The following is a 25,792-nucleotide window of genomic DNA, read 5'->3' on the forward strand; positions in this document are numbered from 1 at the left end:
ATTCACACAAATTGTGCAACTCGTAAAATACGTACGATTTGGCAAAAATCATATGAAATTGAACGAGTGTGGTCGTACGAATTTGTACGAATAAGCCACCTTGTAAAAGATGTATGAATTGCTGTGAGATCGGGTTGGTTGACCCAACAAAGACAGAACACATAAAGCCAGGGAGGGGACAGGAGGGGCTTGGAGCAGAAGGAGCCAAGCAGGACCCAGGCCACAGCTATAACGGCGACCCACGGTGGAGCCAACAGAGGGAGGAGCCATGGTGGAGGAAGGGCTGATGACTCTAGGGGGCTGACCGACAGTGCCGGAGCAGGTGGAGGAGGAGCCCCAGGTGAAGACAGAGAGGTGATGAGCCAGTGAGAGATGGTGGAGCCGGAGTAACAGAGGACCGAGGAGGAGCCGAAGGGAAGGAGAAGCCTGACAGAGCTGGAGGGAGGGGGGGGGGGGGATGAGGCGCAGCCAGAAAAATAGTCACTAGGTGATGGATGGACATAAACAGATTAAGGTGGAGCCAGAGGGACGAGGGGCCCAGCGGAACCAGTGGACTGACGGGCCACTGTGGAGAGGAGGGAGCTAGGAGTCATGGTGGAGCCGCTGGGTCAACGGGACGAGGCAAAGTCGGGGAAGCAGAGGCTGGAAACAGGAGCCCTCCTCAGGCTAGACTCAGGATCTGTGGGCCTCCCTGTGTGTGTGTGTGTGTGTGTGAGTGTGTGTACAAAACACGAAAACAAACAGAGGGGAGCACGCAATTAAACTTCTTTTCAGGTCGGGTCCTCTGTCACACACAGTTCCAGAGTGAATGACAGAGACGTAGATTAGAATAAACAATCTTTAATGAATCCACACAAGGGGCAATCCAAACCAGGAACAGGAGAAAAGACACGTACATAATGTAGACCGGACAAAAACAGAACGCACAGACTGGGACTTAAATTTATGGGGTAATGAAGACAATTAACTCAACACACCTGAATGCATGAACACAATCAAACAAGGGAGAAACTGGGTCACGGAGAACATGGGGTTGGTAAACAAAACAAAATCCTGTGTGCTGCATCTTAAAACACATGCAAATAGAAAAACACCAGCAAATTAAGAATACTCACAACACAACCAAATACAGAAACGCATTGCAAATAATCAAAATGCGACCAAAAGACAAGGCACTGCAAGTCGCACAAACCACAAGGGATTTTTTTTTCAAGGGGGCCCAAACAAGTTGTGAAAGCAAGTAAGCTAGCTTTTGAAAATGGTGCTAAATTACTATATACATTGCACAAGGCGAACCTTGACAGATTCTATATGCCTAAAATTACCTTAGGTTTAGCATTTAATTCTTTAGTATGTACATTCAACACTGTGGTACACTAGCCACACTTTGGCAATATTGTATGTTAAACAAACTTGCCAATAAAATACAAGTATGCCTATACTCTTTTGAAATGTTAAAATCTGAAATATGTTTCTTCATTTTTAACTCCCTGGAGAGACTGAAAATAACCCAAAAAAAATGAATAGAAATAATGATTCTGTCTAAATAAATACTAATCAAATAGGCTAATTATATTCAACCCCTGAAAGGCATTAAGCACAATGCTTAGTTAAACCGTGTTCTTTAAAACTGATTAAATTAAAATATTTTGTTTACAATTCGTGTCAATATAAATAGCTAGAATTCTCTCGTCAGATTTCTAGTCATTCATTTAGCGTTGCTGTTACAGGTTTTGAACACTAGGTTAATGGCCACACCTTTCTGTGATTCTTCCTGTGGCCAGGGCCCGTTTATCGGCTTTAAATCATCCGCTTTACACACACACACACACACAGTAGCGTACTGATCCCATACATCCCCGCTCACACACACATCGTTTAACAGCGTTTGCCCTGCGCGAAATACCGAGATAAACGCATTTATTCCGCCCGCAGATAACGGCATAAATCTAGCTGTACTTAACGGTGTGCGATTCGAAAGCTCGCTGGTGCGCGCGCTCTCTCTCTCTCTCGCGCTCCGCTCCTGACGTCAGCGAGATTGTCTCTGAGAGCGTCGAGCCCAGCAGCGCTCTCTCTCTCTCCACACTGACCCTCCATTGTGCGCACGCTAACGATGCCAGCGCTCGCAGCCGCCGCCGCCGCCGCCCAGTAGAGACCTCCCAGCCCGAGGACCGAGCACCACGACCCTGCTACACAGTCCGAGAGCGCGCGCCAGAGACTTATGTTCCAGCCCAACGTTGTCTTCTACGGGATTTAATGCTCTAGCTAGTCGCCGACAGGGAGAGAGAGAGTGAGTGTGTGAGAGAGAGGGATAAGGAAGAAACACCGAGGATATTTCTCACCCGGACCGTTTTGGAGATAAAAAAGAGCCAAGGTTCATCTAGCCATGGGATGTACACTGAGCGCAGAGGAAAGAGCGGCTCTGGACAGGAGCAAAGCCATCGAGAAAAACCTCAAAGAAGACGGAATCACTGCTGCTAAAGATGTGAAATTGCTCCTACTAGGTAATGCGGAGTGGAGCCCGTCAAATCTAACGTTAGCTGTATCCTACACATCTCAGCCGATGAATGTGGGATACATATAAGGAATCGCTTCTTTTTGACAGGCGATCTTACTCCCTTGTGTCTGTCTCTTCTCCACAGGGGCTGGGGAATCTGGGAAAAGTACCATCGTGAAACAGATGAAGTAAGTGGCATGTTTTAAATGACATCCATCAGTCAGTCAGTCAGTCAGTGTGCGCTGTGTGAGACACAAACGAACCCACCCACGCACAAACAAACCCTCGATTGCTTGATGGCGAATTCTTAGGTCCGCCATATTTTCAAGGAGTTCTCTCTCAAGTAGCGTGTTGCATACATTGTAGCTGTCCGTGGCGTGATGGTACGGTGTGGCAGATCCGCAGTATGTGTATTGTGGGCTCGGGAAGACGAGGCGCCGTCGATGTGCTGTTCACGAAAATCGTGCTGAAAGTCAACTGGGGGACCGTTTCTTTTAGTGTAATGCTCCATAGGCGTCCACTGACAGCGTAGCCTACTTCACACCCGGCTGAGTAACACTAGCACACTCCACCCCGATTTCACTTCATCCTGTCAGCGTTTACGGATGTCTCTGATGTCTTCCTGTGCTTTTGCTTCTATGACAAACGTCAGAAATCAATCAGAGTGGCTACTGTGCCCTTCTGGAAGATAACTAAATGGCTGTTCCTTAGATTTTACCACCCTTTTAGGGATTAATATATAATTTCACTTGAATTATATGCAGTATAGACCGATAACTGACTTGAACCATATGTATTATTTCATTTTTTTTATCGTTATCCCCACTTTTCTATTCGAATTGGTTCTTCAGTATTGGGACCAATGATAAATGGCGTCCCCTTAATGGTGCTCATTTTTAATGTAATGTTTTCAATCTGTTACAGAGCAACTATTAATATGCAGTGGGAAAAATGTGTTTTAAACAAACTGGCTCCAAATTAAAATGTCTCCCATTTAGATTCACATAAATATAGTTACTAATATAATCAATCTAAATTTATTGCACCAAAAATCTGAAATAAATGCATTAAAATGAATCTGCATATTTTATTTTTCAATGGTAAAAGTAATTTGATTAGTCAAAAACCCACTATCACTCACTCCCTACTATATGCAGCTAATACGGTTTTAAGAGCCTTCTGTTGACTGAGAATAGTGAAGGCAGAGCTTATATGACAAATGGTGCCTGGAGATAATGCTGTCGGCTGTGTGTGCATGGCGTTGGTGCAGCATGAACAGGCCTTCATGCGTTTGCAGTCTGTGTTGGGTTGATGCTCATGGTGGAGATAGAAGGTTTGACACCCAGTCAGCCCAACTTCATCACAGCCATTTTTATGCTCTGACGTTCTCTTTACGCCTCACTGAAAACAATCTGTTCATCTACCTTGCGGTTTGGATGTCAGTTGATTGTCTGATAAATGCAGCTCCTCCAGTTATTTCCTTCTTTGACTCGCTTTGCAATAATTTATTTTATATGGTCACCATCTCTGAACCTGGTGTGTTAAACAATACGTATAGGCTTATTATGTATATGATTATTGCTAATTGGTCTTAGATTGTAATTGAGATTTTTAGATGTCGAGCTGTATCAAACGCAGTTTATTGCTCAATGCAAAGCGTTCGATGAAGAGAAACGCCTCCATTCTCAAATGTGTGCACAAGCTGCCTTTGTCGAATCGAAATCTGAAGCCCTCAGAATATGTCATTCATCTGGTCTGGCTATATTATTATAATACGGTGCTTTTGTAATGCGATCCTAAGCCATTTTAATGGAAAAACGCATGTAATTAGCACGGATATATTTTAAAATAGAGCATCGGTGGATTTCAGGCGGTTTCAGTGGTGGACAGCGCCCAGCAGAGTCTTTTTCTGTGATCGGCTTTCTTCGGCCGTTGTCGGTTTTCTCCGTCGTTAAGAGCGTTGAACCTGCGGCAAGAGGGAAAACAGGGAATGGATTTGTGCGTTGTTTGCGCTGCTCACACGTGTTCAGAGAGAGGTGCGGTGTATTTTATTTCTCCAAACACCTACGTACCTTGATTCTTTTGTATTACATTTGTGCATTAAATTGTTATGTCCTAAATACAATGCTTAGATTGAGACAATTGCCAAATTATAGCAAAATCAGCTGACTAACAGAGCCAGAAATTAATCATGGCAAAAAAACAAATAAATTGCTAAGATATTTAAAATGCATTTTGATTTCAGTATTCTCTAGCATAGTGTTTGTGTTGTGATATCTTGGACATAGGCCTACATATAGGCTAAATTAAATTTGATGTGTACTACCAGGTAACATTGACGTTCTCATTGATAGTAAATCATTTCTGGCAGTGCTGAATGAGTTCAGATTGAGGATAAGGAGAAACCAAAATTATATATTTTTTCAGTCTCAAATTGCTTGGTCAGCTTAACAAATAAATGACAGTATTCACCATTGCTTTTAAGCCAATGTAGCTAATGCCTCAGGCATATTTCTAAGTCATACAAAGAGTGATGACTCTTTCCTCTCTAAGGATTCATTGTTGCTCTGATGTGCTTAAGTGGGTAATAAGAGTGTCTCATGATGGAGTTGGTTAAACTGTTTGGGTCCTAAAGGAGTGGACTATGTAGCTCTGGGCTTCTTACTTTAATACGCCATGAGTAAGTTGCTTTTTCAGGACTTTTGTTGAGTTTAACTGGATCGTTAAATTTTCCACCACCATCACATACTTAAAATGCTTTTTAGGATATGCAGCTTCAGTATAATGTATTGCATTTAATGTAGATGTAATGCGTACAGTAAAAAGGAGTTTTAAAATCTGTTTGTCTTCCAGCTTTCCCAGAAGACAGCATTTAATATAAGCATATGTCTTGTCGTGTCTTCCTCCACAAAATGTTATGCATATATGTGATAATAGCAGCGCTACGATGAAACTAGATCATTGGTTTTAGCCGGACCGTTTTGATGTATAGTGGAAATGACATAACAGAACACCAACATTCATATCGCAACAAGCTAATCAGACACTTCAAATACCTCCACTGTATGTTAGATAATTTCTACCCTTTAGTATTGTGTATTGCATGGCTTGAAAAGGGCGGCTGAAACAAGGAGGTGTGCACTTAACATGTCAGAGTAAACCAGAGAACTGGGTGATGTGTGAAAGATGGTGAGAGGGTGAGAGAGGGCGCAGTGTGAGGAGAGGGAGATGTTGGTGAACCCTGTGATTATGGTGCAGTTCTCTAGGCAGGCAACAGTGCTTCCATCTGCTTCATTAGTTCAGTGTGAGAGGGGAGTGTTTAAGTGTACACAAGCTGCTCTCAATAGATGATCACATCACACATACATGGCTCTCTCTCTTTCTCTCTGTTCCTGCGCTCATCATCCTGGCAGCTAGTCCTATGGGAATGAAATCTAAGCGATTGAAGGTGTATTTTGTGTGTTTGGGGGGGGGGGAGAGAAAGAGAGAGAAAAAAAGTATGGTGATGAGAACAGTTTCTTAGACCCTGGAGACAGAGCCATGTGTGTCATCATCCTGCATGTCACTTCCTCACCCACGCTTGTCATGCATGGATGATCAAAAGCAGCCTTCAGAAAACAGATAAAATGTATACGAAAAGTTATAAGGCATGATTTGTGCACTGAACAACCTTTACATGCCGATTGTGGTATATTTAAGCCATATGTCATCAGGTCATGTTTATAAGGATGTTTAACATGTTAAACCTGATCATTAATGATAATATTTTGTGCACTACTATTTAAAAGTTGTGGTCAGAATTTTCTTTTATTTTTAGCTATGACATATTAAATGGATAAAAAATGGACTGTAAAGACATTTACAATGTTATTTTACAAATCAATGCTCCTCTTTTGAATTTTCTAGTAGTTCCAGAATCCAGAGGAAAATTAAACATGATTTCCACCAAAATATTAAGCAGCACAACGGTTTTGAACATTGAAAATAAGAATGTTTCTTGAGCACCAAATCAGCATATCAGAATGATTTCTGAAGGATCATGTGACATTGAAGAATAAAATATAAAACAGTTATTTTAAATTGTAGATTTTTGTTGTATAGTAGCCTAAATTTATATTAGCTCTATTTTGATCAAATAAATGCTGCCCTGGGGAGCATAAGAGACTTTCAAAAAACTGACCTAAAAGTTAGTGTACAGTAAAATGTTATGGTAAAAAAATGTTTGTTACATGTTTGCATTCACAAATCATTTAATAAAGGAACTGTGCTGATTTTGCAGACGTCAGACATCAAAGTTTATTTGAAGTGAAAATACCAGCCAAAATACTTGCAAACCACTCTGAAACCAATCAAGTGTTGCCCATAACCTGACAAAAACTTTAAGTAATGTAGACTGAATCTAAAAATGGATATGTGAAGAAATCTCAGTAACAAAGTCTTTGTGAATAATGCTGGACTCTTTAAAAAACTAAGAAGAAAATTTCAGATGTGGAGAATATTATGAGTCACATAAAGTAAACGCTGAGTAGATGACTTTTCTTCTGTAGTAACAATGAGTTGTGAAAGCACTAATTTAGACTGTTCTCCCATCTAATCAACTCTGTTCTGTTGTCTAATCTATGAACTGTAATCCAAGGCCACTCGTAATATTATCCTTTAAAAGCAGACTTCTGCTGCTGGATAGGATTAAAAATGTTTGTTTTTTCTACAGTGATCTATGCAGTATGCAATATGCTGGGCTGTCCTGTAGCTGGCTAATTGAAGGGTTGAAGCAGAGGACCCAGCTGTTCAGTTACACTCCATCTGTACAGCCATGAAGCTAAACTCTGGCCATGTACTCGAGTAGCCGAGCATGAAACATTATGTCTCTAGTGTCTAGAGAACGTTATTTGTTGAGTGACTGGCATCTGATTTTTGAGGTTAAGATGAAGAATACTGTGAGATACATCAAAAATAGTGATACAGTGTAGATGAGAGTGTTTCACTTCTCCTGGAAGTGGAACTTCAGCTCTACAGCAGTCTAAATTTCGATTGCGATACTCTGGATTTGAGTATTTATAAATAACAATAAGACTTTTGCTCCTGTTGTGTATGTGTATACATTTTATATATAAACTCAAAAAATAAAGGTTCTTTATTGGCATCAATGGTTCCACAAAGAACCTTTACCATCCATGTAATCTTTTCGTTCCACAAAACGTTAATTGAAATGGAACATTTTTCTTTTAGATTATTAAAATAGTCTTCACACTAAGAAAAAAATGGTTGTTTTAAAAACTGTTCATTGAAAGGTGCGTTGGGGAACCAAAACTGGTTCTTCTATGGCAGTGTTGTGAAAATCTACTTTTGAAACCATTATTTTTTTTAATCGTGTACATGTATATATATTTATTTTGGTTAGTTTGGATGCAGAGTATATTGATTGATATGGTTGATTGGTTTATTATTTTTTTGTTTTATTTAACAGTATCTATTGATATTGGAAATAAAATTTTTCATGCTTAATTTCTTTAATCTTGTTAAATTGAATCTTAATTAAATCTCTAAATTCAGGTTTTACATATTGTATATTGTGATGCCTAAATTAGCCTGTAGCAACCTGTAAAATAACTGATTGTATAAATAAAATATTAACAATTTAAATTATTTTTTATTTTTTATTATATAAATAAAATTTTAATAATGACTATTCATAGTTTAAAATTATCTGATTATTGTTGAGAACATTTTAATATCAGTGCTTCCCAATTTGAGACATGATAATTTAATATTGCAAAGTGCATAAATGGTACAGGAAATCCATTACTTAAATGATCTAAAATCATACATAGGCCTATGTGTTTGGTTGCTTTAAGCCGCTTTTACATAGAAATTACCTGGAACAATTTGTCCCGGGAACTTTTTCTCCCCAGACCTGTTGCTGTCTGCATTTCCATCATGGTCTAATTCTGCAAACAGCAGCGTACTTGATAACGTCAGTCAGCTCGCCTTGGCTACTGCAATTTTCCTCTTTGTATTTACAGTAAGATGAAATATATGAAACACTGCTACCTTTTTTCGTTTTCATTTAAACTATGCAATAATAATAAAAATAATAATACTTTTTGTATACATTAATTCCTTTGTTTAACCATTCTGTTATGATTATTAGACAGATTTATATCCTTATTAGACTGAACTGTTAACAATGACAGTAAACGAGTGTGATCTGTATGCGCTCCGCTCAGGCACTGCCTTTCTCAGCGCCATTAAAATAAAAGTCTGACATGCCGTCAAAATAAATGTCCTGCCTCGAACACATGGGCCAAGCAGAAAAACTTATTGGCGGATGCTGATATTTGAACATTGCAAAATATTGGCCGATATATCGGCCTTTGCCATATATCGGCCGACCACTATTTATTTATATCCTTGTTCCTGCAGTGGAAACACAAACAGTACCGGCCCAAAGTCCTTAGTTCCTGGGGAAAGTTTTTGTGGTGGAAACGCGGCTTTAGTTATCCTTTTAAGAGTAGTAGGTGTATTCTCTGACACTATTGGGTTTAACTTAAACCTTTACTGAACCCTGCATGTTTTTAGTTTTATTGTTCAAGGCTTCATAGCAGATGTAAGTTGAAGAGGGTTGTTTGGGTGGGTGAAGCCTATTTTAATGCAAACAAAGAAAATTAGCATTGACACAAAGCACCCTTGCATGTGACTGCAGTGCTGCTGGCTCTGTTATTGGCAAATGCAATAGTGTGCAGTATGCAGATTACAAGGTAATTTACACAACAGCTTAACGTCTGATTTTTTCTACTTGGAAATCTTTCTATAGAAAAATGACATATTTTAATCTTCCAAGCATTGCAAGTGCGGTGGGTTTGGGTGGGACTGTGACTAGGCACACTTGCAAACCATAATATCTGTGTATTTGGGGAAGTTCTGAGTCACTATAGAAAGGGAAAGGGAAGGAGCTCTGATGAAACACACATGCTGGTGAAATTAACTGAACAAATGATAGCTTCCCCGTCCATTTTTGCTTCTCTTTGTGATCTTCTGGCTTTCTGTCCCTCTGTAATAGAGGGGTTTCATGTGTTTAGGTGATGTGATTGGAGTTGACTGAGCACAGGGAGAACAAATGGTTCTCATGCGTTGATTTCCCAGAGCTCTGGCTGTAATACTCTGCTGTGATCCCCTCTGGCTCGGCCCACAGACACTGTGTGACTGTTAACAAGACACACCTCAATTCTTCTGAGGTGGTTTGCTCTCCAAATGGCCCTCTTAGATATTTATTCAATATGCGTTTATTTGTTTCTATACCTGTGCCATTGCAGCATGCATTTTGCATCTGATTTGTGAATGCTACTGGGTATGCAAAGTCATCAACCCCACAAATTCAGACAGTTAAACATGCAACATTCAGATCATATATACCATGCCAAGGTTTCTATTGTAAAATCACTGACCTTTATATATCATGGTCAGGTTGGCAAATGTATATCAGAATTGGAAAATTAAAGGCAGATTTGGGGATAAAATGCCACCAAACTGACCCCCCACCCCCCCCCCCCCCCCCCCCCCCCAAAAAAAGAAGAATGTCCGAAAAAAAAGACCCTGCACAATTTAGTTAGATCTATTATGACTGTCATAATTAAAGTTAAATGTGAAATTAATGAAGATTGTCCATTGCAGCATTTCATTTTATTTCATTTTCATTCACTGTAGAATTGCTCACATTGCATCAGATTTCTTTTTATGCCTAGTTTGCAGCAATGAACATTATATCTTTTCACACAATCTCTGTTGAGCTTATGAATGCATTGTTCAAAAATAAGTTTTTATTTACATATGTGTATGTACTGTGTATATTTATTATGTATACATAAATACACATACATAGTATATATTTTAAAATATGTACATGTATATATGTATATCAATATAATATAATATATATATTTAATATATAAACAATTTTTTTCTGAAATATATACATGCATGTGAGTGCTTTTATATATGCATAATAAATATACAGCAGCACACATATATTATGTAAACAAAAACCTTTATTTTGGATGCAATTTATCATGATTAATCGTTTGACAGCACTGTGTTAACACATTCATCCCCACACAGAACACTGAAGTCATTCAGTGCAGTCTCTTACTGACTGCATCTTCAATCTCAAATTCTTTTTTCATCACAAACAAGAAAGTGCAGAGATGTAAGCGATTCAGTGTTATTTACACACTTTCTTATAATACAATTTGTTGCTTGTTTGAATAACCATTTTGTTTTTCATGCTACTCAAATAGCCAGTGAAAATCTTGATTTTCTAGTCAGTAAAATGCGATAAAAAAACTCTTAAATTCGTAGCTAAAAATGATTTTTAGCTTGTTTTGTCTATAGCCAGAAAATTACATGCCTTTTCCTCACAAAACTTTATATTAAGTGACATATCATGAATTATTTGTCGAATATTCCCCTGTATTAAGCTTCTTTTTTATTTATTGTTTTTATTTTATTCATTTATTTTGGTAAATGCATGTACATAAGCAGCATTAAACAAATAAATAGTAAATAAATAGGAGTCAGATATGACTGTTTTAAAACTGGTCATTGAAAAACACTGTTTTAACACTATTTTATTCCTTAATGTAACTACTAATAGATCTTTGACACGAGAATAATGGTGGTGTTTTGGGAACTAAAATAGCACAATATTTGAAAATAAATCCCCACTCTTTGTTTCAACCTGCTTTAAGGAGTCATATCCTTTGTGTGTTTAGAATTAAGATATTGCACAGTAATTCTGTTCTCATTTATTGTAAATAAAAAAAAAAAAAAAAAAGCAGAGAGAGGAAGTGAGAAGGGTTTAGCTCAGGCAAAAATGGTCTCTTTCTCTATATTTCCTACTCCGTCACACACACACAAGCAAATCTTTTTTTGCTGGTTAGAGAGTTGGTGCCTTCTGAAAATTAAAGGATGAACAGGAGAGTGGGAAATAGTGGGGCCGGAATGTCAAGTGATTCCCTGAACCCTTTAGTAACCCTTGCCTCCGTCTCTTTTGGTCTCTCTGTGGTGGGTCCATATGCACTTGTGGTGTGGAGAGTTCTGGCTGACCCATGTGCTGGTGATAATAACAAAAGATCTTTGTCTTAGTGAGGTGTTTGTGTTGGGCCATGAAGCAGGTCCTAGTCCAGCCCCTTCAACACCAACACAAGAGCTTTATTGGGGAGACAGTCAGGGAGGGTCTGCTGATCTGATCGGGACAGCTGATTTAAAGCATGACAGTGCAATGTGAACTCTCCTTATGGTGGAATTGGTGGGGGGAGTGCCTTATATTAAAGCCTTATATTTACTACCATTCACAAGTTTGGGGTCTATAACATTTATGATTTTTAAAGAGGTCTCTTATGTTAACCAAGGCTGTGTTTATTTGTCATAGTGTCCAAAAGCTGTTGAGCTCCAAAAAACTATAAAAGTAGTCTGTACAACTGTACTTATATGGTTGTTATATGGAAAAGATATTTATCGAGATTGATTAATTTTTTTTTCTTATTCAATCGTAAATGTACTTAAAGATTAGCATATACATTTGGAACGACTATGAGGGTGGGTAAAAGAATTTTCATTTTCAGGTGAACTTTTAAATGTTAAAATGTCACACAATTTGGTCTTTCACACCTAGCTGTGTGGAAATAATTTCCTTATTTGCAAGTGTTAGTGGGGTACTGATGAAAAGTCTGTTGTGGGATGATGTGTGTGAAGAGTGTTAATTGCATTCTGCTTTGACTGTGTTTTGCCATGTGTTTAACATTGTAACCTTAACCTGGTGACTATGAGTATACATAGGTCTGTCTGTTGATGGTTTCCAGCAACCTTTGGCCCTGGGGAGCAAACATGTTCACACACAAAGAAACACAAATGGAGCTTGGGTATTACGTGAAAGTGAAAATGAAAGTGACATGACATACAGCCAACTATGGTAACCCATACTCAGAATTCGTGCTCTGCATTTAACCCATCGAAGTGCACACACACACAGCAGTGAACACACACACACACCGTGAACACACACCCGGAGCAGTGGGAGGCCATTTACGCTGCGGCACCCAGGGAGCAGTTGGGGGTTCGGAGCCTTACTCAATGGTACCTCAGTCGTGGTATCGCCTTAGGTTACTCAAACCCACAACCTTAGGGTTAGGAGTCAAACTCTCTAACCACTAGGCCACGACTTCCCTCTAAAAAATAAACTTTTAATTAAGGTATAATTGCAGATGAAGTAGGGACTACGCCTGAGGCCTTTTGTTCACACAGACATACGAGGTGGAACATTTCTGCTTTTGCAGTGTCCGCTTCCCTTTTACTGACTGAAAACTACAGATGTTGCCCCATCGCTTACGGTAATCACATGTGTCATCATTTGTCAGGAACAGCTGATGGTTTGACTCTTACAGTGTGAAATTGTGGTCCATAACTAATGCAGGTGCTTTGCATTGGTATGTGCACGTTCCTCTGGTGACTGCTGAGGATGTGCTACCATATTTAATGAACATGCATTCCCTCCTTCTTTTCTTCACTCTGTTGCCATGGAGATGACAATGGCCGCCATGAATAGAGGATGACAAATGGCCTAGAGTAAGTAAAGGGGGATGGGTAGTTACTCTGAACTGTGAATCAGAGGAAAAGTGGGAGTGAATCAGGGGGTTGGCTGGGGGCAGTGTACAGGACGAAGGTTGAATATGTCTGGGTGAGAGTAATATTTTGTATTCATATCCATAGTAACCTGCTAGTCTGGTACTAATAACCACTTCCAGCTTTTAAGCAATATGAAATTAAAATTGACCCAATTTATCTAAATAAATGACTGGTATGAATCATCAGAGGATGATACTATAAAGCTTACATTAAAATATTAATGTAAATTTCTCCACTTATGAAATTACTTTTCATTTCACTTATACAACTAAGCCTGAGTGGGTGCAGAAAAATTTATATTAGGCTGAATATCGTATTATGTAGGTATAGAGTGAATAATAATGAGGCCAATCAGTCAAATCTTAGTGAATGCATGTTTCCTTTTCTCTTTTAATTTTATTTTACATTGTTCAGCACTTTGGATAGTTTTGCTATGTTTAATATGCTATATAAATAAAAGTTACTTACTTTACTTATTTAATTATTTTTATTGAATGTTTCGTTATAAACATTCCATATTATGGAATTCCATTTTATGGAATTGTTTGTTATAATTTTTTTTTTTCTTTTTGATGCACATCATTTTAAAGTTCACCCCAAAAATTAATTCTGTCATGTCATTACAAACCCATAAGACCTTCATTCATCTTCAGAACACAAATTAAAGCCCAGAAAGGTAGTGAGGACACTATTAAAATAGTCCCACTGATGTCACTTGGACTATTTTAATTTTGTACTTACTACCTTTATGGGCCTTGAACGTGTCATTTGTGTTGCTGTCTATGCAGGGTCAGAAAATTCTTGGATTTCATCAAAAATAACTTAATTTTTGTTCTGAAGATGAAATAAGGTCTTAGGGGTTTGGAATGACATGAGGGTGATTAATTAATGACAGAATCTCTTTAAATGCACGTGGCCTTGTAGTCCTTATCAAAACCATTTATTTCCCCTTTCCCTCAAACTGGCATCTCCTCTCTGATGCCGTGTTCACTGGCACGAGGGCAGAACAATAAAGCCTCCCCTCCATCAACCTGTCACTCACATGAGATTGCAGTAATTAGCAAAGTCAAGAATTCAGTCAACTCCCAATGGACAAAACCTTGGCTTATATTTTTTTCTCATTTGAGAAGCCATTTCACTCGTACGAACATCATAATAGAGAAGAAAAGCCAATCACAGCTGTAACGTGCAGGCCTATTCAGAGTTTTACTAATCATTCTCATTATGTAAGAACAAGGAAGTCCATACGTATCTACAACTATAGTAATAACACCTGAGAAACCATATAGTACTTTCAGAACAAGTTTTTTTCCCAAGCTGATGAATGATGCATTGACAGCCAATCAGAATCCATCCGATTTTAATGAGCTCAAGCATTTAAAGCGGCAGACAATATAACTGCAGTACATGCTTATAATAAACAGAATGTTATCATCTGCTGGTGTGAATGCTAATATAGTTATAGGTATAGTTATCTTTATAGTTGCTGTAATTTAATGCTGCTTTTATGTGTTGACAGAATGAAAGGAATTTGTATAATTTGCAAGTCTCAGTATGTCATGTGCATGCTGTTTAATTTAGCAAAATGGACTAAAATATTCAAAAGCCAGATGTGGTTTGTTGTTTAATTTCATGATTACTAAATGCTAATTAGCTGACTCACTATTTGCTGCCTACATAGGCAGCTTTTTAAACCAGCACTGAACAACGTAAGTTATGAGTTTAGAATGCTTTACATGCGCAACACAAATATTAATAAGTATAATGCACGTTAAAGTCTCTTTGTGAAAAGAAAGTTAAAGTCAGCTGATTTTGTTTAAAAAAAAAAAAAGAAAAAAAGAAATACTGATATTTTGAGTCTAATTGCTTTCCTTAAATCACTCTCCTTCAGTGTTCAGAAAGCTTGCTTTACTCTGTGAGAGAAAATGAGATGATGGAAGGAAAAGAAAGAGGGAGGCATATTATAGACCTGTCACACTCACCCTGCTGTTTCATAATTGTAATGACGCTCTGTAGTTTTTTTTTGACAAGCGTTTCTGTGAATTGATCTAGTAGAATGTGACTCGCATACATCTGCACACAGTAGAAGGGACAAGCAGCGTACATGTTAGGGAGATGTTAGGCTTCAAAGGTGAGAAGTTGACCTGCGAACTTCCTAGGAGATTGAGAATGTGAAGCTCTGATTATTATTGTTATAAATAGATGTCCCTCCTAGTGTTTGATGTGACAAGTGGCCATGTCCGGAGGGTGATGACAGAAACAGCACTCAAAAGCACCATCAGGACAAAGGATTCTCTTACAGATGACATGAGCCAGCTTTGAGAGATAGGAGCGAGAGGTGGTGTGGGTCACTGAGTACATGTGTGTACTCGATCCGATCCAGAAAATCTGAGTATTGGCCGATTCCGATCCGATATCAGCACATTGTTTTTTTTTTGTTTTTTTTTTACATCAATGTAGAATTTATATACTTCTGTTCTGTGTGTTGACCTGATCGTCAAATTATTTTTGTGTGTTAAACACAGTGTATTGCATGTAGTCAATTTAATTTTAATAAAAAAAAATACAGTATAATTATAATCTATGACAGAAATACTGTTATAAACTAGGTTAGTAGATACTTTAGCAGCAAAGGTTATTCTAGAAAAATTCATGAGTGCACAATTTTATAAAATCTAAACATTTAGTGAAATAACATTTAGGGAGCAAGTAAATGTGAATTAGTGTAGGACTAAATCTGGTAAAATGTTACACATTGCTCTTTGTATTGTTGTAAAATGCATAAATGAAAACAAGAAAATGTATTTATATATTAATATAAATTATAAAATTAAAAAACATTTATTTTAAATACATAGCACAGTATTGAAGGAAGCAACATATGATAGATAGGATTCCTATCTATCTTATGTTGCTGCCTCCCTTACTGTGCTATATATTGGATTATCAGTAGACTTTCTTACTTCATAGGAGAGAACAAGAAATGCTATAATTAATCTTTCATTGCGCAAAAGTATTATAATATGAAAAGCTCCAATACAGACCAGCACAAAGCTCTTATGCACATCCCATGTGCAGAATGATGCGCTTGAAGCAACATGGAGTCACAGCACGACGAAATTGCTATACTTCTCTGTGTTGACCTGATCATCATTTGTGTTAAACACAATTTACTATAGACAACTTCACTTTAATGAAAAATAACATGAAAAAATATAAAGTATAATCATAATTAGGCAGTGTTCGGCAGTTAAAGACACGGCGCTTGTGTGTAGTGCGCGTCATTGGAAACAATGTGTTCATTTAAAGAGGCAGGGCGGCGTTTCTGTTACCGTATTTTCCAGACTATGAGTCACACTTATTTCATAGTTTGGCTGTTCCTGCGACTTATAGTCAGTTGCGACTTATTTATCAAAATTAATTTGACATGAACCAAGAGAAATGCACTAAGAGACATGAACGAAGAGAAAACGTTAGCATCTACAGCAGCGAGAGGGCGCTCTATGCTGCTCATTGCTCCTGTAGCATACACTGAGCAGCATAGAGCGCCCTCTCGCGGCTGTAGATGCTAATGTTTTCTCTTGGTTCTTGGTTCTAAATAAATGCGACTTATAGTCCAGTGCGACTTATATATGTTTTTTTTTTGTATTGGCCTGATCCTTCACCTCTCAGGACACACACACACAAATGCACACCTTACAGACAGCCTCGAGATGTGAGAAATTAGTCTTCTTGCATGAATGCCGTAAGTTTTTACATCTGAGATGATCCCTTCTCTCACTCGGTTCTCTCTCCTCTTTAATGAGCTGTTCTATAATAAGTTCATCTGAAGGAAAGGTTGCTGTAATGATGTCTCTCCTCCGCCCACATGCTAGCTTCCAGAGATGAAAATGAATGTTAACCTCACACAAACTTTCTTAAAGACACCCCTTGTCTTGTCTCTTCGGATAACAACTCTTCATCATCCTCTTTCTCATGTGGGTTCTGGAGCTTGATCCCTGAAGCTGTTAGAAATTAGTTTGGCAGTGTTCTCATGAGAGAGGGACTTTGTGTGAATGTTTGTGAGCTTTTCTGATGTTTTTTTGATGCACATTATAGCATAAGCTTTCTTTCATAATTTAAGCTAGTGTTATGATATTGCCTAGATTTGAAAAAGACAAAGATATACAGCTCTTTGTTGCAATTACAATATAAATATTTTTAATAATTTGCAGACTTTCTTGTATGTGTCGAGTAAACCATTAACACATAAGTTCACAAGCATTTTTAAATTACATATTTGTATTATGATCTATACTGTTCAAAAGTATTTGTTTCAATGTTTTTGAAAAAAGTCTCTTATGTTCACTAAGACTCCAGTGTCACGTGATTCTTCAGAAATCTGACTGGGTACTCAAGTAACATTTCTTATTATAAATGGTGCAAATGTCAGCGATGATAGCCTACTGGTTAGTTCATCTACATATAGCCTAGCACAACTACGCTCACGGCGACCTGAGTTTGATTCTTGCCTCAAAGTTCTTTGCCGATCCCACGCCCCTTTGTCCATCCAGTGCTTCCCTGCCAGCTCTCTACTGTCCCCTTACAATAAACTCATAAAAAGTCCATAAATATTACTGATTTTTTTAAAATGGTTGAGCATAGTATAACAGTTGAAACCAGTTGGTTTGTATAAAAGTTCAAAAACAGAATCACATTTTTGTTTTTAAGTTTTGTGTATATAAAGACACCCACAAGGAAGTCATTTGGAGATATAATTATCTATAAGTGCATATATTCTGATCAGGAAGTATTCATTGTTCCGTTTACGTTAAAGCCCAGTGTCTGTTCCTGACCATAAATTCAGGGTTTAGACCTGAGTACAGCCATGCAAACATACTAGGGTTTGCACAACATCTGATTTTCACTATGCGACTATAGCTGTCCAGAAAAATAGCCAGCTGGTTGATGTGTCCGAATTCACCTCCATTTGCTGTGTACCATCAGCCGCCTTTGTTGTTCTGGCAGGTCCAGCACTGTGTTCACAGGGACTTTGTGATTGGAAAAAGCGCACATATCTCTACTGTCAGATTCACACTGGCTGCTTTGTCATGTCTCATGAAAGTTTGTAACAGTTTTGTGTATGAATTCCATATGAAGGATTGCTGGCTGAAGTCATTTAATCCATAAATAGTCAAAGGGCCGAAAAAAATCACCAGTGGTAGAACTAAATGTCTATTCAGTCAAACTAATAAAATGTATACATAGGAGACTTTATTCTAGCCCACAGTTGTAGTAACCTATTTGGCCACAGGACAGTATCCTGATCTCCACATCTGTGACTAAGACTGTGTACAGTGTGTGTGTGTGTGTGTGTGTGTGTGTGTGTCAAGCCCTTGGTCTTTGCCGGGTCAACTGAAATGGGAGCCCTCTGAGTTAGAGTTTACTTTCAGTGTCTCACATTTGAAACAGATCAATGTTTCCATCCTCCTGCGGGAATCAAAAACCGATGTCCTTATTTATATTGCGACTTTCAAAAGACCCTAAACATTTGTTATTTTTATCAGCTGAATTATTTAGTGGTCATCTGAGAAATGTGAAAGAGTGAGAGTGACAGGCACACACACACACACACACACACACACACACACACACACAGAGAGAGAGAGAGAGAGAGAGAGAGATTGTGGGAATGGCCATGTAATCCCATCATCAAACTGTTTTCATTGGTTTGCTAGCACCAGCTGCTGTTGTATAACAAGATTAAATTGCTCATAAAATATATAAAGTATATAAAGACATTTTACACATAAGGAAACACATTTTTTTTAAACTCCATTTGATTTATTTCAACCCATTTACCTAATTTGACCATTTAATTTAGTTTAATTGTAAAGCAGCACAAGTGTGACGTTACGCCCATGGACCGGCACACAAAAGTGGAAACACTTCAGCAGTTTCGAAGTCGTCATCGGATTGGTTGAATTATACAGAATTTCCGGGAGACACATGTGCCGTTTTCTTTAACGTTCCGCCTGGAAACAAAGATGACGTGCTGCCAAACCTCCTCACGAAATAAGAAAGCCATTGTGTTTACAACTCTGAAAATGAGCGCTTATCCTGATCAACTAAACGTTGGATTCTCAAAAGTATGTGAAATGTTTAAACAGCGGCACGGAATCCTTACAATTGGTCTGAGAGTTTGACACACCAGTCTGTTATTTTAGCAATATTTCCATGCCCCAAAACATGCGAACAAACTGAACTGTGATTGGTTGTTTGACATGCCAGTCAAAAGGGCTCATGGGCAGGCCTTGGCCAAAGAAAGCTGCCATGGATAGACTAGTGTTCAAACAACCCCAAAATAAAGCAGAATAAAGCATTCTCCTATAATAATTTATTTACTTTTAATATATATTTGTATATATTTTGGTTGAACTAAGTGCAATAGTGAGCTAATGATATGTAGTAGCCTTTAGGCCACCTGAATTTGTGTGTTATGCATGTGTGTGTGCACCAAGTGGTCAAAAATATCATCCCCAAACACATGCTTCATCACACCTCTCCCTGGCACCAGTCTAATAAACCAGTGTGATGTCTGGGTCTGCATAATGCCAGGCTTTGCCAGTCTGTCTGGCTTTTCTCATGCCACACTAACACCATTTTCCAAGACCAGCTGAGCGCTGATGTGATAATTCACTGGCTTTAGCTTTCAGGACAGACAATGCTACTATGTATTAAGGAAATGCATATAATGTGTGTGTTTGTGTGTATATTATTGGTAAAAGCCTCATGATCTAAAAATGCCTTGCCATCTTTCAGTATTGTAGAACAGACAGATGTCCAAACCTAATTTTAGCTAAATCAATTGAATTAGGGGTTTTGGCCACAGAAGGACCAAGTGCCACTGGGGCCCTCCTTTGTGGTTTGGCTCCAGCAGGGTCATATTCTCTGTGAGAAACCAGTCCCTCGCTGTTCTGTATGCACTACTTTCCCCGGATCAAAGTCAGGCATGCCGTCTGTTGCAGAAATAACACCATTTTATTATAGATAATGGGTAAAAATGTTTGGGATAAAACCGTAAAAACCCCAACAATGTACAATATAACTTCTGAATCAGGAGGACAAGGACATAGCTGGCTGTCTAGTAAGAACAATCTGTGCTCATATAATGCTGAATGATAAAACTGCACTTACTACAGTAATTGACTGAATGTGATGATTAAAACACCCTCCTCATCACAAAAATGCATCTTTCACTGATTTATGTACAGAACAAAATGAAGATAAACTGCCTACATCCCTAGTAGACAATAGCTATTTAGTTATTCTGGCTAAAACAAATGCAGCAATTTTAAGACTTTTTCCATAAATAAAACGAATGGAACTATTAATAATTCTTCACTTCTGTTTATCATTTGACGTTTATAAGCCACTCAGCATGTGGCTTTTGACAGGCTTAGTTGTGAATGTAATCTTATTAAAAATTTTTAGAAAATTGTTTTAATTTTGCTATAAGTCTCACTGATACTGCGGGTTGTCCTTATTCTCTTAATGAGTAATGGTTGTTTTTTGGGTGTAACATAAAGTTTAAGACCAGCACGCCCATGGATGCGCTAATGGGTACAAATGCATTTGCTATTTAAACAACGTGGTGCAGGATGGGAAAATGAGAACTGCGTCAGACTGAAATGGCAAAACGAATAACCACTTGCCCTGTGCCTTGCACCGGGATTATGATAGGGCCCTAAAAGTCCTTTATTGCTTTTTCACATAATTTACATAATGTACTGACAGCCTTAAGAAAAAAAAAAAAAAAACAGGTCAAATCAATTACTGTAACATGTATTGGATTTAATGAGAGCATCTGCAATTACGAAAATGGGAGTGTTGCGAAACCTATTGTAGTAGTAAATTTGTATGTGTGGATCAGGTCAGTGTAAAAAAAACTAAACAAAAATACAAGAACCCTATTTTAGTCTTTGGTGGGTCCCTCAGAGATAGCTGTACAAACAAGCATGTGTGTTTGTGTAACTATAATTAATTTTCATTCATGTCATATAAGATGCCAGCAATGTCCAGTTGAATGACTAACTGTTATTTTACCCAGATATTTAGTTATCATAGTTATTGTTCTTTAGTTATGATATTCAGTGAAGCAGAGCAAAATAAATGAAGAGATGCATTGTGAAAAAGACATTAGATTTCTCAGAAGAGTTTCCTGAGAAGCAGTAGGCACTTTGCTCAATATTATTATTCTTTTTATTCATTTATTAAATTTCACAAAGGATGTGTGACGGAACATGCTAATATGTTTGACTTGAACAAGATTAAAATAAATTAAAAAAGTGCTAACAAACAGTTAAGAGAAATATTGCACACTGACTGTATCTGTATGTTTGAACATCACTGTGTTTGCTGTCTCCCTTCACCCTCCAATCCTCCTCTCCATCCTTCCTATGCTTTTGTATTAACACCATAGTTGGGCCCGGAGACTGTCAGTCTAGAAATGTGTGGTTGTGATCTTGAGAAGAGCTGAACATTTCAGTGAAATGGGACATGATTCCTGAGTCTGGTTCCTCCAGCCAGGGTGGAAGTGTTCCAGACACACATGAACTACATGCTCTCTAACATATCCTCTGTTGTGTGTGTAGGATTATCCACGAGGATGGTTTCTCTGGTGATGATGTGAAGCAGTACAAGCCAGTGGTCTTCAGCAACACCATCCAGTCCCTGGCTGCTATCGTGCGTGCCATGGACACACTGGGGCTGGAGTATGGAGACAAGGAGCGTAAAGTGAGTACAGCGCAAACCCTGATAAGCTGGAATACTTATTAAGGAGTGACATTCCCATTGTGATTATAACCTTATGGATGGCAATTGTAACACTTAAGATCAGCTGTAATTTCTCTTTATTTTATACAGTATATGCAAGACAAATATATAGTGTTTCTGTGTAAGATGATTCGGTAGAATCAGATAAAAGGGTCAATGGCGGTGACATTTAGTTTTAGCTTCACGGTTCCTGAGGCTGCATTTATGATCTGTAATGAACTGTACCCAATAAGAATAATTTTTTTTTAAAGAGTCACACACCATTTATAGAAATGTTCCAGGTCCATAAGCTCCTTCTTTCATTTTCTTAAAAAACTTAAAAGATAATATGAGTCTATGCTATTAATACCATTTAAGTACTATTATATAACTGGTTTAGGAATTTCATTCAAATAATAATTAAAACTGGATATAGCTTTATATAAAAAAGGTTAATAATTCATTTTTTTCTTGCTTTTATTTGTTTGTTTTTTGCACTGCAATCATATACATATTGTTTATACCTTTGGCTATACTGTTGAAACATTAAGCTTTTTAATGTTTACAGAATAGCCCCATTCTTTTCCACTGTTAGTGCATGAGATTAAAAATGAAGTTTTCTTGTAATAAACATTTTACCACAAGCCTCAATTAATATTAACTTGTACTGAACCTGGAAAATTCCTTTAATAAAAATGTCTTCTACTAAAGTCTTGTGCATTAAAGACACCACCACTCATCTAATCTAAAGAGAAACAGAACCAGATGTGGTGAATGTCGATAGATCCCAGCCACAGCACATATCATTTCCACGCCTAATACAAAGTAAAATGGCTGGGTTCTGATGGGAAGCTTCAGGTTAAGATTTACCTGCTAATGGGTTCCATTAGTGTCAATAAGACTCATAATCCCATTGTGTTCATTCTCAAAATCTCTCTCACTGTAATGTCAGTGTCAATGAACTTATTGACCTTCAGCAGGAAGCAATGTTTCATTTTAATCAAACCAAAGCTATCAGTATAGAGGCAACAGTGATCTGAAATATCTAGCAGCCATCGATTGAGATATTTTCTATTGTGAGAAACAGAACACGTCTTCATTTCCAGGTTGAGTTACATCTCAGGAAGCTGCCATTGAAGGGCATCAGATGTGTGTACCTAATAAGAGAGGTCATAGATAGCAGTGTGGCATAATGTGTTTGAATGTGACTGCTGGGCCTACATGGAGTCTGCAGACTTTTTCTGCTGTTTTTTTGGGGCAGAGGGCCTAGATTTGGCATGATTTTGACTTAAAGGGGTCATGAACTGCCTTTTGTTTTTTATTTTGTACTGTTCTTTGAGATCCACTTGTGTGTTTTTTATCAAAAAACAAACAAACAAACAAAAAAACATTAATTTAGAAGTAATATGCTATTTTCGGTCATTTTTTTTAACCTTCTCATCAGAACTCTGATTAAATAAGCATGGCGGATTGTAGACTCCCACTGTAAAATCCCACTGCTATGATTGGATAACAGTTGTATTGTACACACAGTGTACAATGTTTAACAGCCTACATCTTTCACAGATGGACACTGATGTGTTTTAAGTTCCAACGCATAAATACTCAGTACATATTAAGTGATCTGTAATAACAGCTAAAGCAATAGTGACCACGTAATGAAAACAGTTACTCACACTGTGTGGTGTGACATTGTATGTAATATAGTCGGCACAGCATCATCTTTTAGTTTCAGTATTTCTGAAAATCCTGTGTCGAATTGTGCCCTGTTTGTAAACAAACCCATGGTAAAACGAAGTGACCAAAGGCCCTTAATGACACTTCATTAAAAATTAAGTTCATGAAATAAAGTTTATGGTTTGGTTAGACTGCTCTTATCATTTACCTACTGTGTGCACAAATTGGTGGGCGTGGCTAAACTTGGAGTGATGTAGAAGCACTGTACGTAGAAGTTCTACAACTTCCAGGATGTTTTTATAGCACAATGACCTCTTACAGATCGAAAGATCATGGGGATTTTGATTTCTCAGTTCATGACCCCTTTAAGGACTATTACAGCTAATAGAATATTTTAGGTTTAGTACAAGTTAAGCTCAGTCAACAGATTTTGTGACACAAGGTTGATTGCAACAAAAAAGTCATTTTGACTCACCCATTGTTTTCTTAAAACAAAACCCAGTGTTACAGTGAGGAAATTGCAGTGTATTTAATATTAATCAAACTTTTTATAAAAGCACTTTCATTGCTTTACTGTATGTGTTGAAACTTTAAAGCTGGTTAAATCATAATTTTACATTCGTTTTAGGGATTGCAATTTTATTAATCCATTTTATGTCTTGTGGCTATATTATTGAAACAGTTTACTGATTGCCTCCTTTTCACATCCTCTTTAAAACTAGATTTTATTTTCAGTTGATTGTGGTAATCAAATGCTGTGAATTGGGTTTAACTTGTACTGAACATGGAATATACCTTTACACAGCCCTGAGATTACGGCACTCTTATTGGTCTCTGAAGTTACTTAAAATTAGCTTAAGTACTTCATAAAAGAGCATGTAATGGATAGTTAAATTTGTTGCCTAGATCTTGCATAGAGTCCTGTGTTATTAACCAATTCCATGTGTGCTGAGTTATATCTATTGTCAAGGAATTGATCAGAATATGTGAGGAACTACATTATATATACAGTATGTGATGTATACAAAAATATATGTTCTTAGAGAGAAAATTACATAATGCTTATACAATTCTTTATGTATGCAAGCATAAATGACTAAATGTAAATGCATATAGTACATATATATTTATCCCTAGAACAGATCAGTCACGCACATTCACACAAACTCCTCAGGCCTCTGTTCCTTCAGGATGTGGAGGCCAGCTGGCTCACACTTTTTTAATTTGAGGTGTGAAGATTTTATTGAATCTGCTTTCTCAACAACCTAGCCTCTATATATCTGTTTGCCCTTTCTTTCTCTCACACTCTTCTGTTTCTCGCTTTTTATACCCTCTCAGCTTCCCGCTTTCCCTCTCTCTTACTTCTATCTGTCTGTCTTTGTATGCATAGCCTCTCCTCCATATTGCCCTCCCCTATCTCCTTTTCTCTCTCACCAATCTGGCCCTGTTTCCATGGCGACCTCTTGTTTTGCCTCTCTCACAGTGCTTTCCACAAGTCTGTGTCCATGGGCAATGTCACTCGCATGCACTCTGCCCAGCACCAAAGAGGCAAACATCTCATGTGACTATTCGCAAAGTGTGTGTGACCAGAATGAGGAGTGGGCCACACCTCTCATAGAGTATAACTCTATAGCGCCGTTCCAAGATATAGTGAACTGCCTACTGCCTACATCCATCCTGATCTGTCTTCTGCCTACATTCATCCTGTTATAAAACTGATTTCAAATGCTGTGCATAAGAGACACTTGGATTGCAATAGATTTCATTTGACTTTGACGTTATGATGTTGCTATGATGACATTGTAAAGCTTCAAATACATGGCACACACAAATACTGGATAAAATGATCCAATACAATAGTCCAAATTTATTTAAAAAATAGTATTTATTTATAAAAAAAATTTTTTTTTGCCGTTTTATGACTTTAGTTTGATTGGACAGTAGTTAGACAGGAACCGAGGCTGGAGAGAGAGAAAGAGAGGGGATTTATATTTATTTGAAAATGTCCCTCCCAACCCTCATTTGAATTTTTTGCTCAGGCTCACAATGTGTTTGCCAGCATCATTGGATGATGGTGCTATATGGATATGGTATGGTACTCTCTGTGATTTTTAAAGGAGCCAATTGTTAGGATTCGCTGTCTAT

General features: G+C 37.8%; 1 protein-coding gene across 3 annotated transcripts in view; it reads left to right on the forward strand.

Annotated features, from left to right (window-relative positions):
• Nucleotides 1-1,992: 1,992 nt before the first annotated feature.
• LOC127977045 (guanine nucleotide-binding protein G(o) subunit alpha) overlaps nucleotides 1,993-25,792 on the forward strand; it is an 82,434-nt gene continuing 58,634 nt past the window's right edge. Inside the window, exons 1-3 of one of the 3 annotated variants that reach the window (XM_052581721.1) lie at nucleotides 1,993-2,504; nucleotides 2,643-2,685; nucleotides 21,811-21,952. In XM_052581721.1, coding sequence (XP_052437681.1) covers nucleotides 2,387-2,504; nucleotides 2,643-2,685; nucleotides 21,811-21,952 — 303 coding nt within the window. In that variant the 5' untranslated portion in view covers nucleotides 1,993-2,386. The remainder of the gene's footprint in view (nucleotides 2,505-2,642; nucleotides 2,686-21,810; nucleotides 21,953-25,792) is intronic. The other 2 variants (XM_052581723.1, XM_052581722.1) reach the window with 2 other exon arrangements.

Source organism: Carassius gibelio, chromosome B18 (assembly GCF_023724105.1).
Source record: "Carassius gibelio isolate Cgi1373 ecotype wild population from Czech Republic chromosome B18, carGib1.2-hapl.c, whole genome shotgun sequence".
NCBI lineage: Eukaryota > Metazoa > Chordata > Actinopteri > Cypriniformes > Cyprinidae > Carassius > Carassius gibelio.